At 31.6% G+C, this 15,008-nt stretch overlaps 2 protein-coding genes across 2 annotated transcripts; one reads left to right on the top strand and one right to left on the bottom strand.

The window, feature by feature from the left end:
- Positions 1–1,719: 1,719 nt before the first annotated feature.
- Positions 1,720–7,369, bottom strand: LOC109796031 (uncharacterized). The gene is made up of 9 exons (XM_020355638.3): positions 6,956–7,369; positions 5,801–6,026; positions 5,553–5,700; positions 5,175–5,254; positions 5,050–5,092; positions 4,488–4,544; positions 4,251–4,338; positions 2,169–2,263; positions 1,720–2,085 (listed from the first exon to the last, which is right to left on the bottom strand). The coding sequence occupies exons 1-9, from the start codon at positions 7,101–7,103 to the stop codon at positions 1,990–1,992; spliced, it is 981 nt and encodes a 326-aa protein (XP_020211227.1). The 5' UTR covers positions 7,104–7,369; the 3' UTR covers positions 1,720–1,989.
- A 5,257-nt stretch (positions 7,370–12,626) lies between these two features.
- LOC109796033 (expansin-A9) lies at positions 12,627–13,902 on the top strand. The gene is made up of 3 exons (XM_020355639.3): positions 12,627–12,919; positions 12,997–13,315; positions 13,458–13,902. The coding sequence occupies exons 1-3, from the start codon at positions 12,673–12,675 to the stop codon at positions 13,768–13,770; spliced, it is 879 nt and encodes a 292-aa protein (XP_020211228.3). The 5' UTR covers positions 12,627–12,672; the 3' UTR covers positions 13,771–13,902.
- Positions 13,903–15,008: the final 1,106 nt, after the last annotated feature.

The raw sequence follows: 15,008 nt of genomic DNA, 5'->3' as shown, positions 1-15,008 counted from the left end.
CTATACAACAAATTTATATATTATTAATGATTTATTATGTTTTTATCTATCTATCGATTCTATCCGTCACATCATTTATTACTTTTATCAATGATAAAGAATTATAAAATGGTTTAAGTGGTGTGGAAAGTGAGATATAATAATGAAGTAATAAAGAAAGAGTAAATTTGAATTCTCTAACTAATATAATTTATTAACAATGGAGAGGGATAAATACAAAAAAATATATATTATGCAAATAATTATGTAAACTATTATATGCGTGTTATTATTTTTATTATTTCTCATTCCTATATTTTTTTCTAATTCCATCTTGGAGTCACCTAATAGTGGTGTTACTGATCGTAAAGGTATTCCTTATTCCTTTCTCGAGACTAAAAGCACAAGGCAGGTCATATAGTATAGAAAGGGGGAATTAAAAATTGTTATGAACACACAACTTATACAGAGTTTAATTTTGATGCATACAAAATTATTATATTGTTGTCTAATGTTAAAGTATCACGTTATTCAATAAGTTTAAGAATACATAAAATATTATTTACAAAAAATAAATATATAAATGTCAAAATAATTAAATAAGAGGAGAAATTCGTTTATTCTAAGAGTAAGTTTAGGTAAACTTACTCTGTTTAATAACTCGTGTTCTACATCAAATTTCAACAATCCAATTATTAAATTTAAAAGATTTTAATACATAGATCAAATTTGCAAATTTTTAAAAAATTTTAAAAAAACATTTAATAATTTGTTTCATTAATTCAAATCAATGTATAAAATAATTTTATGACTATCTGTTAATTTGAATTTTAATGAAATAAAACATCAAATAATTTTTAATTTTTTTTTAAAATTTATAAACTTGATCTATGTTAAAATTTGATATAAAACATGAATTATTGAACAAAATAAATCTATTTATGGTTAAATAATGTGATTAACATATCGCTGTGTAGTATTGAAATTTTGAATTTGCGTCTTTTATCCAAAGTGATGTAATGGCCTTTTTAACTTGAGTGGATTGAATGTCAAGATTTTCTTCTCAAACAGTATTTCGTGTTCCCTTTCGTCTTTTACTTACTTACTTCATTCTTCCGGCTGATTCGATTTCCAGCTTTTCATTTGGTTTTTTTCATCATGTTGGTATTAGAAACATTATTGTATGTTTCTGCCAGATTGAATAAGACGCACATATGAGACTGAATATTTGGCAAATTATTTGCAACACTTACCGCTGTGAATCACTAATAATACAGATCAAAGTGGTTGGGGAGTCACGTTGGTTCATCATCGATAGATAATGTTCCCCTCACAAGTTCACTTTTTTCTCTAATCAAAATCTCTATCAAGTATAAACTGGATTCGGAATTTCAAGCATGGTACAATAATGAACCTCTCAAAACGGATGCTTCCAAATCAGAATATTCCAATTACACCCTAGAATACATTCACGATTTTCAATTTTTGACCAAATATTTCGATTCGGTGCTTTAATAATTAATGTACATTGGACAAAATGATCATTAAGGATTGACAGATAAGGTCTAATAATAGATCATGAAACAAGACCGAACAACTGCAATACGTTTATGTTTCCCTCCGATTTTGTTTAATTCTTTTTCCTTATTTTGACAAAAAAGAAAAAGGTTAACAGGCGAGATTTAATTAAATTATAGGATGTTATGTTATACAGAAAATGGAAATACGACCATAAAAATATATAAACTAAACATGTGCTAAATGGAACTTTTATTGGAAAACTAATATGATATTCCATCAAATTGTCATATGGTTTTTACAGATAATGTAATATACGAGACTATATAACTACAAAATTTTACAGAGCTAATGCCTAATGGCAAGAAGTAGAAGCAAATTTTTAAAATATGCAAATTTCATGATTATTATGGTTAAAAAAAGGCAGATACAATTAGAGCTGCTAGGCTGCAAACATTTGAAATATGCATTACTTGTGATCATGACCAAAACTCAAAAGGGTGAACCAAGTGGAGCTGCAAGGCCGAGGTACCGCATTATCTTTAAACGACGAACCTTTCTTTCTGATTTCATTGGATATGTAACCTCCTAGAAGATAATTTACTCATTTAAGCCCGTGACAAACAAGTTCTAATAGTAACATGCCACAAGTTTTAAAATTAGAAACTTACATCAAAGTGAACTTTGGGTTTACGTTCCCTTTTCCCTCTTCGTCTCACTTGAAAATCATCAGTTGTCCTGCTTGTGCTAGTTGAAGTGTATTTATCTATTCAAACCATAAATTCACATTAAAAGGCAAAAATGGAGAAACAAAAAGTGCAAGAGCATGTTTAGATATAGGTTTAAAAGGATTTTTAAGAGTTTATCTATTGGAAAATACTCTTTATTTTTCAGTAAAGAAACTCTCAAAAATCTTTCTAAATTGCATTCAAATAGACTCTAAATCATCATTGGCCATTGGAAAGTTATAATCTTCAAATTGACATTCACAGTCAGAAGAGGCCATGAACTGTGAAGCAGTGTCCGGTATTTGGTATATGGTGTGTGTCGGCTTTAGAGACAAGAGTCTAAAAAAGTTTTGTAATTGAGGCTGACAAACACACAAGGGCACATGAAAATATGTATTGATAACAAACAATGCACGTGAGACTTTATTAAATAAGTGTCCCAAAAACCTGTGTTGTAAAAGTATTCACAAAATAAAACTGACCTACCATATCATTGTAAATGAGTTGAATCAATTTTGGGTCTACTATTTCTATTTGATAAAAATTGTGTGCAAATGCATAAAACAACCCAATCAACACTCATGGAGCATTAGTGTTGGTTAAATTACTAGTAATTTCACTAACATAAATCTGATTCTTCTTTTTTATTCAATGTGTTTATGCAGCCATAGGACTCGGTAAGATTCCCTATTTGACCTATGTTGAAATGAGGATCACAATAGAGGATGACAAAAAACATAAAAATAGAAGACTTTTAATGGCGTTGCCACCTCTATCATAGCTCTCATTGTGACAAATGACAACTCCAATAGAGACTTAGCAAATATTTTTGATTTTCTGAAAGGCTTTTTGACATTTATCATTCCACTCCATTGGTTGACTTTTGCACTATAATTTGAAGGTTGACTTGCACATAGTTGCTATTTGGAATATGAATCAAGCTATATAAATCAATCTCTCCATAAATCCCTTGAACTTTCTTTTCTATGCAAGGAGACAGCATTTCAAGAATTGCTTAAACTTTGTCAGGATCCACTTAATTCCCCTTTGATTGACTACAAACCCTAATAACTTATCTGACTTCACACCAAGAGAGCATTTAGCCGGTTGCAACCTCAATTTGAGCTTCCCCAAACGTTTGAACAATTTCTACAAATGAAGTATATGATCTTCTTGACTTTGTGATCAAGACTAGATAAACTTCAATCTCCTCATGCATCATAACACGGGTTAAAGTCACCATTGCCCTGTGACTTCTCATTTCTCTACTTCAGTACTACCCTAGACAGTCCTCAATCTTTCCTCCAACATTTGCAACTTTCCCTTTGACTGAATTTTCTCACTTGAATAAATTGGCTGAAATCCCTCTAATATGGAGGAAATTTGTAGCAGTGTAACAAGTCAGTGGATTTCCTTTGGTTTTGGCAATTTGATGCTAGGGGATGATTTGTGGGTTAGACGGGAGCAAGCCTCAATAGAATTAGTGGACAAACCCCCATAGTTACATATGTTGTGGACGAACCTTCTCAATACCAGCATCAACAACAAAATGATCGCAAGGTCAATAAACGAAGAAGATCGTATAATTTAGTCGCAGATATTGCTTGAGTGTTTCAAGAAGTTCAAAATTGAGACTGAACCTAAATGCACCTTTGTGGAGTCTGGTAAGTTGTTGGGGTTTGTAGACTGTAGTTAGTAGTCACATCCTTGCACAGAAAAGGAAGTTTGAGATTTTGGGAGAAATAAAATTATATTGTCCATTTCAATTCCTAGCTTATAGTTACAAGTGAGCTGATCTTCAAACTTTTGTGCGAAAACCAATCAATGGAGTAAAATGACTATTGCCAAGAAGCCTTTGAGAAATAAGAAATTTCAAAGTCCCTAGTGAAAAGTTGCCATCTAACAAAGGTCATGAAGGAGGTGTTGACTCCAATGAAAATCTTCTATTTTTCTATTTTGTGCCATCTTCCGTTGTGACCCTTGTTGCAACAACCCATTTCATCAAAATAGAAATCAGAATCATACCAGATGAACGTTCTTGCTGATCAGAGTGAGTAGACCAATCAGGAGTCAACTTTTGGCAAGAACTAAGTTGTGTCTTCCTTTGTAAGGCCTAGTATCATATAAAATAAAAATACAAATAACAAATCTTACCAGGAAAGGGGGAGGAGGGATAAAAGAGAGAAATACAGATTCTGTTGACTCAAATTGTAAAATTCTTGGAGCAAAACATAGTGAAGTTTTGCTTTAGATTAAACATACTTGCTTTAAAGCTTGTTGAAAATCTTCTGAAGGGTTATTGCTCCTTTCTTTAAAAGACTGCAAAATAAATAAATAAATAAATAAATAATGCATAGATGTGATTAAGCAAACAACCACAGAATTATCTCCTTCGCAATTGTTGAAATTTATGTTCTGCTTAACTGAACCAAGTGAAAAAAGCCTCTCTCAATTCTTCAATAACCACCTCTCAACAGAAAAGAAAAGGGAAATTCATAAACTTAAAAGTAAAAATGTAGGATAGAAGGCAGAGACAATATGCTCACTACAAAACACTTTTTTAAAGTCCACTACAAAAATTGTGGGATATGCTGCAGGAAAACATATTAGCAAATTTATAATGAGTCGAGATATAAGCCTTTTCTCCACCCTCTTCTTAATTCATTTTACAGTTGAGTATGAGGTATTCTATCAGCCTCCACTTTTAGCTTGCCTTTACGTAGATGTTAACTGTTATCGAAATGTAAATACAAGATAGTCGCTTGAGTACTTGACTTCTAAAGTTCTACAAAAGCATAATGCATGAAAAGGATTAATAACTCACATCCTCAAAAGTTGAAATATCTGTCATTGGATCAATCCAGGCACTGTAAGAAAAATTTAGTACCATAAGTAGACTGGTCAGGCAAATCCAAGAAACTTCCATCTCGAAAATATATGCAACAATACCTGGGAAGATTTCCATAAAAATGCACTAAAACATGTCCACCACTGCCAGGGTTGGATATCTCAGATGTTTCTTCCATGATCTGAAAAGTTTATTTTATTAATTTATATAGATAAATGGGTTATTAAACTCAAAATAAAATAGTGAAACAGATATAAACTCCACACCAAAGTCATAAGCTGGTGCATTTAATTAACTAGTACGTTAAGAAGGTTGGATTCAAAACAATCTAGCATCAAAAGTATGACAGATTTTCCCGGAAGAGAGGATGGTTCTGTAACTACGGATTCTTTTTGATTAATCATGTCATATTGACTTATGAACCAGAACATAGATAGGAAAAGAAAACAACAAATATTGCATGATATAAAAGTAAACACCTCAGCAGGCCACCACACTTGACAAGCTGTCCTTGCCCATACAACACTTCCAAGAGTTACAGCAAGAGAACTGTTATCACTGGCAGATGATTCAAGTGGGGTAAATTCTGACATCTTGGAAATATCAATTTTTTCATTGCAAGCATCCCTATATAGAAACAAGAAACTTTTCAGTTTACTAAGAAACGAGAAAGGCAAAAGGTCTCAAACTCAACTTATTTCTACTAGTATGCTTGCAGAAAACAAACCTATTGCCACCAAGGTTAAGACTTTCATCTTGGACAGCTGAATCAAGTCCCCCAATAGGGGCATCATAAAACTCAGATGAACATACTGATCTACCCTCTTTGTAAATGTTGCATCGAACCAGCGTATCTACAGAAAATTGTTTCATTGTCATTCTCCTCTCCTGCAAACTGCTTGCGGTGACATTGGACAACCTTACTTCACAAGTAGATGAACCTGGTGAGGAACCTGCATGAAAGAAATAAGATGAAAGAACAGCCATATGTTTCAACAAAATTATCAAAGTAGGCTTATGAAGGACAGATGCTGGATTTAAATCCCAACAGAATGAGTAATTCAATTTGAATCACATGTTACATATAGTAAGATGTTTGGAGAAGGAGACCAAAATATTTGCCAAACCTCCATGCTTGGCAACATCAATAACAAAGTTTTAGTACCAAATGTATAAAATTCTCTCCAATAAATTCATATGGATATAAACAACAAAATTAATTCCTTTAAAATCTTGACAAGCTCTATCAGATACATATTAGCTCAATGGAGGCACTTAACCTTAAAAGGTTGGTGCAAGTGACTTTGGATATGTACTAAAATCAAGGAATTAAACTTAACAGTGTTCATCATCCTACACATTTCCTCCAACACACAAACAGTTATAACCAATTTCAATATGCACAAACCAAGCAGCATACCGACAAAACAATGATTTCATTCCATTGTAATAACATGGAACTTGTCAAAGCAACAAGCACATACACATAGTTATTTCATACCTCAACCACATTGCTAACAAACTACCATCCTAACAAATTTTAAAAGAAATCATCGTCAATGAAGCCATGACATAGACAGGAAATCATACTGCCTCTGATCAAGGAAGGGGATTTTATAATTTCATTAGGAATTACTTGTCTGACTAAGAAAACTTGACAATTCAATTCACCCAACAAAAAGTAGAACGAGAATTTTATGATGTACCCATACCGGGGAATTGCACACGCTACATGAATTGGTGACAAACAAAAAAAAAAAAAACACTTAATGAACAAGCAAATTTTGTAGCCAGAACAAATTCAAGAAAGTCTAGGCTAGCTTATGTAAATCCTAAAATTGAGAAGCCCTTATTGATAAATGATAAGAGGCGTAAAAGGTACCTGAAAAAGGGTTGGAGAAGGAAGAGGGAGTGCGAGTGAACACAGAGAAATCAGTGCGGCGTTTGGGAGGTGAGCTTCTTGGCTGTTGAGAGTGTTTTGGAATGGGAATTGTCATTTGGGTCTTCCTGTTGGTCCTCTTCTTGGCCATTGCTGTGAAGAAACAGAGGAACCCTAGATGAGGTTGGCAACAAAATCAAAATGTAGTGGCATTGACGAGGTTGAAACTACGAATGCATTAGTAGTTGCAAATTGAAATGGGGGCCACTAACTTATTACACAAATCGTTATTCCTTAATCCTAGTACGTACCAACCTAACAACATAAATCCGAATTCTAGGACCAAAACATTTCCTTAAATTCACCCCTCCAGACTTGTCACAACTCACAACATGGCAACACATCACTCGTGACTTGGACGTCTTCCGTAACATGTTCTTTCCAACAGCAATGGATACAACATAGGACTAAGTGATAGATTATATTTTGTATTTATAGTTTTTTTTAGATAAAGAAGTTTTTTACTTATTTAGTTATTTTGCTAAAACTTACTCAACATATGAATTTTTATGGAACACTTAAAGCTGATCTGATTGGGTAACTTCAAATAAATAAAATTCTTAGTGTCTTTGCAGATTGTGCACGATTGACAAATTATTTATAAAATATTATTCCTTGTATAAGATAATTTCCATTTTGTCATTAGCAATATTTTAAAACTAAACATGAACTCAGTTTATATCATTTGATTCGGTTTAAATTAAACTTATTGATTTAATAAATTAGTAAGATTGAATTAATGTTAGGAGATAATATTATATCGGATGTACCCGAGGGACAATAAATTCGAATTTCACCACCATTAGTAAGAATTTGTAAAGCAAAATTCAATATGAGGAATGAATTGAAAGCTTTAGTAAGCATATACCTTAGTGATGAAAATTTTATTTTATATGGGATCATGAGTTAATGAAAGACTTGATACCGTTATTGTAAGAAGATGAATGTTTGATGATTCGATCATTAAATTAATTTTTTAATTAAAATTAAATTTATAAATTTAAAAAAAATTATATGATATTTTATTATATAAATTTAAATTAACATATAAAATATTTTATAATAATTTATTAAATTAAATTAATGAAATATAATTTTTATTTTTTTTAATATAAACTTAATTTATGCATTAAAATTTTTTAATTTCAACAGTTTCATTGTTAAATTGATATAAAAACAAATTATTGAATAAAATAAATTTATTGAGACTTACTCTTAAAGTAAATGAATCTCTTCTCGAATAATATATGTGAAACTATGAAATGTATTGTTAATATAAATTAGCATTAACTAGTATGTGAATTGTGTATGATGGGATGTAGATTGTCTATAGTCTGGTAAAAAAGAAAAGTTAAATCTTCACCCTTGATTGTTTTGTTCAACTTTTTATAAAATTAATAAAATATAAGAATTAAAAAAATTACTATCTATATATGAATCAAAATCCTCTATCTCCAACTACTGTCCCTAAATCCTGTTCATCCAATCACAAAATGTCACATCATTACTTTTAATTTTAATTTTGATTTTTAAAAAATGTAACCAATTCTGTTACGATTCATTGTTGGAACGTTGGGGTGTCCATGTCCTCAGGTGTCTCCCAATAAGCGTGGTCCTTCACTGCATCTCCTGCATCTCCCACCTGCAAAAACACGTACCCATTAATAACACCTCCATAGTAATATATCTTTTAACATAACACAAGAATGACAAAAGAAATGGAACTACTGGGAAGAGAAGAGTAACCTGAACATAAATGGTGTCTGGACGTGCAATGGCTTTGAGAAGATAATTTGTGGCCCAACGAATGGCTTTTCTTGCATTCTGCAACTCACCCTTCATGACCCACCAAACTCAACAACACTCCACGAAAGCATGGTGGTGGTAAAGGCCATGGGAAAAAGTCATGTTGAACTGCTCAACGATTCAACAACAATCGTAACAAAATGGTTACATTTTTTAAAAATTAAAAGTAATGATGTGACATTTTGTGATTGGAGGGACAAGATTTGGGGACAGAGGTTGGAGACAGAGGATTTTGATCCTTATATATTACAACTGCGTAAAGGAGCAAGGGTTACAGTTGACACCAACGAGAGAAAATCCAGAGTGTAACCTCATCGTAGTAGACGCCAATATCAATTTTATGGCTATGCCGATCAATGCATATGTGTTAGAGTGATGGCGGTTGTTGAGGTTCAGACAATGAGAGTCATGAGGGTTGCTAAGAGGGGGAGAAAGTTGTGTGGGATGGTCCATCATAATTACTGAAAATTAAATTAATCTTAGGTTATTAATTATTTGTGGTTTACCATAGATCACATGAAGCAATGATGATTTATAGAATTCATCTTTAATATATTGTGAGGTATTTTTGAGAAATTAAAACTTGAAGAAAGGTGAGAATGAAGAGAAAGAAGTTTAGAAGATTCATAACAAATAAGTCCTCTATTGAATGTGGGATTTGTAAGATTTAATATATCATGTGAGCTACATGTAACTTGTTAGGAAACTAATAAATAATTAATTAAATAATCAAAGATTATATTATAAATGAATTTAAAACAATTTTTAAAAATAACTAATATTTCATGGAAATGATGATTTAAAGGATAATGCGTACTATAACTTAAAATAAATCTCTTTCCTAACATAAAAGAATTCTATCAATCATAACCAACAAAATAATGAAAAAAAATACTAGAAAGAAGATTCAATAAGACAAAATATTGCTTTCTTTATGCATTAATCAAAGAAAAACATCCCTAAGGTGCTCTTTCTTGATAGAATAAAAACATTAACTTGTATATTCCTATATTTGACTTTAATCATTGAAGTCTTTAGAAATTAAAAACTACAATTTACGTATGAGAACATGAGCATGCATTATAAAATTATATGATTTTCTATAAATGCTATTTTTATAAGTTTCGTATGAAGCCTAATTTTATTAAAATTAGGATTTTTTTTTATCTTTTGCTGCAAATTTATTTGTAATATTACTGATTGAAATAAAGCTAATTAGAATTGCCATTTAATGTCTGTACGTGGAAATTGTGTATGTTTTTTTTTTGCCTTTTGATGTATCATGTTTCCTTGCAATTGAAATTGGTTGATAAATAGTGGCAAGTCCAGTACGTGAATTCTTTTATTTATTTATTTTTATTCGTAAAAATTAGTATCATGTGAGCTTTAGAACATGTACATACTACATACTATTAATTCCGCGCGACTATAGTAATACTCCAAGCACATGAACCTTTTGAATTCTAATTAAGTCGATATGCTTTTAAATATGTTTTTGATTATTCATGAAAAATATATGATTTTGAAATTAAGTGTGTTTGTATGTTAGTATACACTCCAATTATCCTTGCTGTAGCGGGTCGGGTCCGGGGTTTAGGTCTTTTCGTCCTTCTCAGAGTAGTCCAAAATGAGGGGGTGCCTGCAATGACACTCCAACGCTCAAGTAAGTGTTCGGCGTATTAAATGCGGTAGTTGAAAATCTAGTTACGTACCTTAAAGGGGGTCTATTTATAGAGTTTCTTATTGGGCCGTGATTAAGGACTAGGCCCCGAAAAATTAGGGGACTAAATCGGCATATTACGTAAATTAATCTTTTCATAATCACCTTGGTATAAATCCATGCCTAGGCCGAGCATACCGACACGTTCCGTTCCGTTAGTGGTCGGTTAGCTCGGGTGTTCGGTTCAGTCAGTCATAGGTTCGGGTACTCGGCGTATTCAGTTATAGACTAGGGTGTTCGGCCTGCTCGGCTTCCATACGGTATAAAGTGTATGGTAGATTATTTTTTTTGCGATTAGAAAAATAGTGTATAATAGATCTGTTAATCATCAAAGTAATCTCCGCAAATAATAAACATATTTTAAATAATTACTACTACAATGTCCTACCACTATACACAATAAACTCTTAAATAAAATAAATTTAAAAAATTAAATAACAATATTCTAACTAATTCTAAAAATATTTTTTTAAAGAGTATTACTGCCACTATACATAATAGCAGCAATGTCCTACTAATGTGTTAGAGCATCTATGATATAAATTATTTAACTAGGTATCTTATTTTTATTTTATTAAGTCTATACTATCATAACATTTTATGCAACTCTTAAGCAATATTTGCTACATGTATAATGATTTTTTATTCATAAGCTAGCATATTGTATATAAATATAAAGCTTATAAGTAAATTTTAATAAAAATAAGACATATAAGTCAATTTTAATAAAAAAACAAAACCAAAATTAAGACACAATTACTTAAACAAGTGATACATATGATATCATATGTTGTTGATGTTCTTACAAATATAATTATTATGAATTATGAATATTCACTAATAATAAAATATACTCTACCGATTATATGGTATATAATAATGGTATATCAATATTTCATATTAATATAATTATTTATTAGTATAATATGTAATATTCTTAATATATATTTATAATATTTATACTAATAATCGATTATTCTTGTATCAACAATTTCAATTCTCTATTGTTAATACAATATCTATATTAATATTTAATTTCAATTGAATAAAATATATATTAAGAAAGATAATTCTATTTATTTTATCATTAAGAATTCAACTTGGTACTAAAGAATTTATAACACTCACACAGAACCAATTGAGCTAGACACCATTATTAAAAAAGACAAGTCTATGAATAAATTTTAATAAAAAAAATTTAATCTAATTAATATTTTCCTTTTCAAAATAGTAATAATAATATCAACGGATAAAAAAAAAGAAGCAATAATAGTATCATATAAGAGTGTTAATGTTAAGAACATACTTTTTGTTACTCTTTTTCCGATGCACTTTTTCTTATTAATTAAAATCTCAAGCAAGCGTGTGATTTAGCGTTGATCCACGCTTAAGCAAGGTCAAGAATTTGAATCTGTCTTGTGTATGTAGTCGCGTTAAATCTTGGGACCAGCTATCCCACCCTTTGAGGTGTCTCAAACGTAGCGATAAGATTAGTCACTGTTATCGACGATGGATACTCCAGGGACGAAAAAAAAAATTTAATAAAATTATTTAGTTTTTTTAAAGATATTATTATTATTATTATATAATATTAAAAAATATATATTATTAACATTTTTCTCTACAGAATCTTCTAAATAAAATCATAATAAGATGAACTAGAAGACATAAGGTGATGTAACTTGATTGAACATGTGCATAAATATATTAAACTTTCTTGATATCATATTCGATTTTCATAAATAAATAAAAATCTGGGAAGATTTGCTAAACTAACGTGCACTTTTGTTGCCTTCCCCCTAGTACGGTATGAACAAATCTAACTGACCAAGCACCCTTTTGAGAGCAATAAAACGCATGCGTACGTTTAAGCAGCATACCAGAACATGTGTCAGAAAGAGTAGGAGTGAGTGAACTGCAAGATTATAGGACACAAGGATACAGTTACACGTCAACTCTAACGTAATCTTAGTCATGTACTAAAATTGAAGCATTCTTCACTCCCCAAGAAAAACGCTGGTTCTGTTGTATATATCGTTCCACAAACTGACAACCTTAAACATGAAAGTAGTATATATATGACCACTCAACAACACCAACTGGAGCAAAAGTCTTATACCAGAAGAGAAGTCTAATGAAACGTGAAGCTGCCATGGCATTCCCTATGGGAGCCCTGGTGACCACATCATGGCTCTTTCTTGTTGCATTAGTTCCACTTCCTAATGTCCATGCAAACTCATGGTCACATGCAGCTCATAACATGGTTGGAAGACGTAACAAGATGGTTAGCATAAGCCCGAATTCCCCTGACCGCGTTTCTTGGCCTGGCCCATGGGCGAAAGCCCATGCTACGTTCTATGAAGGAGGCCCTCGATCATTTGGTATGAACATATATACATATTATAAAGCTGTTATTGCGTAGTTAAGACAATATTTGATGTTTAATATATATAAACAGGAGGAGCTTGTGGGTACAAGGATGTGGTGAAAGAAGGTTATGGGCTTGACACGACAGCATTGAGTTCAGTTTTGTTCAAAAACGGGCAGACATGTGGAGCATGTTACGAGTTGAAATGTGTAGACTCTCCTCAGTGGTGTAAGGCAGGGCAACCCTCTATTTTTGTGACGGCAACAAACCATTGCCCCCCTAATTTTGATAAACCAGGTGATGATGGAGGATGGTGCAACCCTCCACGCCAGCACTTTGATTTAGCCAAACCTGCATATCTCAAAATTGCACTCTACAAATCTGGCATCGTCCCAGTCCAATATCGCAGGTTATATACATATAAAATCTATTATTATAAGTATTTTGAGAACTTTTATATAAAAAATAATTGTATATTTTTAAAAAAAAATTCTCAAAAACGTTTGATTCTTATTATTTCACTCTTTAAACTCTGAATCCAATGCATGCAGGGTACCATGCAAGAAGCAAGGAGGAATTCGGTTCACGATAAATGGGAATCCGTACTTCAATCTAGTACTGGTGTGGAATGTTGGAGGAGCTGGGGACGTGACAGCAGTGCGGGTGAAGGGAAACAAAAAGGTCATAAATTGGACAAATATGAAGAGAAATTGGGGTCAGAAATGGGAGAGTACGGACATGTTAGTGGGAGAGAAATTGACGTTCAGTGTCAGAACCAGTGATGGTAGGTTCTCTGTTTCACGCAACGTTGTTCCCAGCAATTGGAAGTTTGGTCAAACCTTTCAAGGCAAAAACTTCACATAAAACTTCTTCCTTCACTACTTAGGAATTAAACTTGATTAGGACGAATTTTGACATGTATGAATAATTTTTTTTCTAATTTCATTTTATTAGTAGATGTTACGGCAACGTGATGAAGTTTATCGTTTTTCTTCACCATTTGGCTTCTTAATTATTATTTATTTACTTTTTTTCCTTCTTAATTTAGCGTTTAAAAGAGAATTTGCGAGATATTTTTTTTGGGTAGAGAAAACTTATTTAAACTTGTGAAAATAATTTGAAACTTATAAATTCTTTTTACCTTATTTTAATAAGTTTCATAAGATAACTTGTCAAAATATTTATTTTAAGTCATTCTAATGTTTCATCGTCAAATTTATCACGTAAGTGTTCATATAATAAAAGTTTATTGAATAAAAACTTGAGTTTTTTTCATCTAAACGCACCACTTATTTGTTTGTCATACAGATTGCTCCAATATTATATAATTTATTATTTAATACATATTTACATTAGATTATTTTAGTCATTATTAGATTGTGATAGTTGACAAATGATGTAAAATCTAAGTGTATTTAGTGAGTCAGTTAGCTAAACACCCTCAGCTAGTTTCTTTTGTTGAAACAGTTTTAAGCTCTTATATCTCTTCTATATTTCCATATACAATCTATTAATGGGAAAGTTGAGTACTTGAGTTCCTTGGTCACAATTGTATAATAGAATTCCGCCAAGCTTTTCTTCTCTCTCTTTCAAAGCCCTTCGATGATCCTTTGAGCATTTACCATATTCGTCCTAATAAAAATGCTTCTCTTGCCCTTAAGCTATCTAACCGTTAGTATCAGTCTGGGACCATGACCGAGGCACTTCAAATGAAAAACAAGTCTGTTTATAGTTCTCTTTCACTGCCATCTTCCACAGATCCCTGTTTGCAGTTTGGAAAAGGTGTAATGCCCTTTTCTTCTCTTGGTTAAATCTATATTAATTGTGGTCACTTATATCTATATTAATTGATGAACTTTACTATTGTGAGACATGAAAACCAACTTTCTAATTTTAATTTTGATCATTTAAATATGACTCACTGGATTATATTTATAATTCGTATTTTTCCAGTACAAAATTTACGAGAATGATATCACTCTAATATCATGTTGAAACAAATATATTTACAGAGAAAACAATCTTTTAGAGAACACATACGCTCAAAATACCATCTATATATACAAAATATTGAAAGATTTAACAGACTATTTCCTAGGATT

The sequence above is a fragment of the Cajanus cajan genome, chromosome 6 (genome assembly GCF_000230855.2).
Source record: "Cajanus cajan strain Asha chromosome 6, NIPB_CcT2T_4, whole genome shotgun sequence".
Lineage (NCBI taxonomy): Eukaryota > Viridiplantae > Streptophyta > Magnoliopsida > Fabales > Fabaceae > Cajanus > Cajanus cajan.
Note: the sequence above shows the minus strand (reverse complement) of the source record. Positions and strands in the feature narration are given on the sequence as shown.

Excerpts from the sequence above, each read along its gene's own strand:
- LOC109796031 (XM_020355638.3), bottom strand. The coding sequence starts at position 7,103 with ATGGCCAAGAAGAGGACCAACAGGAAGACCCAAATGACAATTCCCATT. Across the intron at positions 6,027-6,955 it reads CTTCTCCAACCCTTTTTCAG|GTTCCTCACCAGGTTCATCT; the intron begins GTACCTTTTACG and ends TCTTTCATGCAG. Across the intron at positions 5,255-5,552 it reads AAGTGTGGTGGCCTGCTGAG|ATCATGGAAGAAACATCTGA; the intron begins GTGTTTACTTTT and ends TAAACTTTTCAG.
- LOC109796033 (XM_020355639.3), top strand. The coding sequence starts at position 12,673 with ATGAAACGTGAAGCTGCCATGGCATTCCCTATGGGAGCCCTGGTGACC. Across the intron at positions 12,920-12,996 it reads AGGAGGCCCTCGATCATTTG|GAGGAGCTTGTGGGTACAAG; the intron begins GTATGAACATAT and ends ATATATAAACAG. Across the intron at positions 13,316-13,457 it reads GTCCCAGTCCAATATCGCAG|GGTACCATGCAAGAAGCAAG; the intron begins GTTATATACATA and ends CAATGCATGCAG.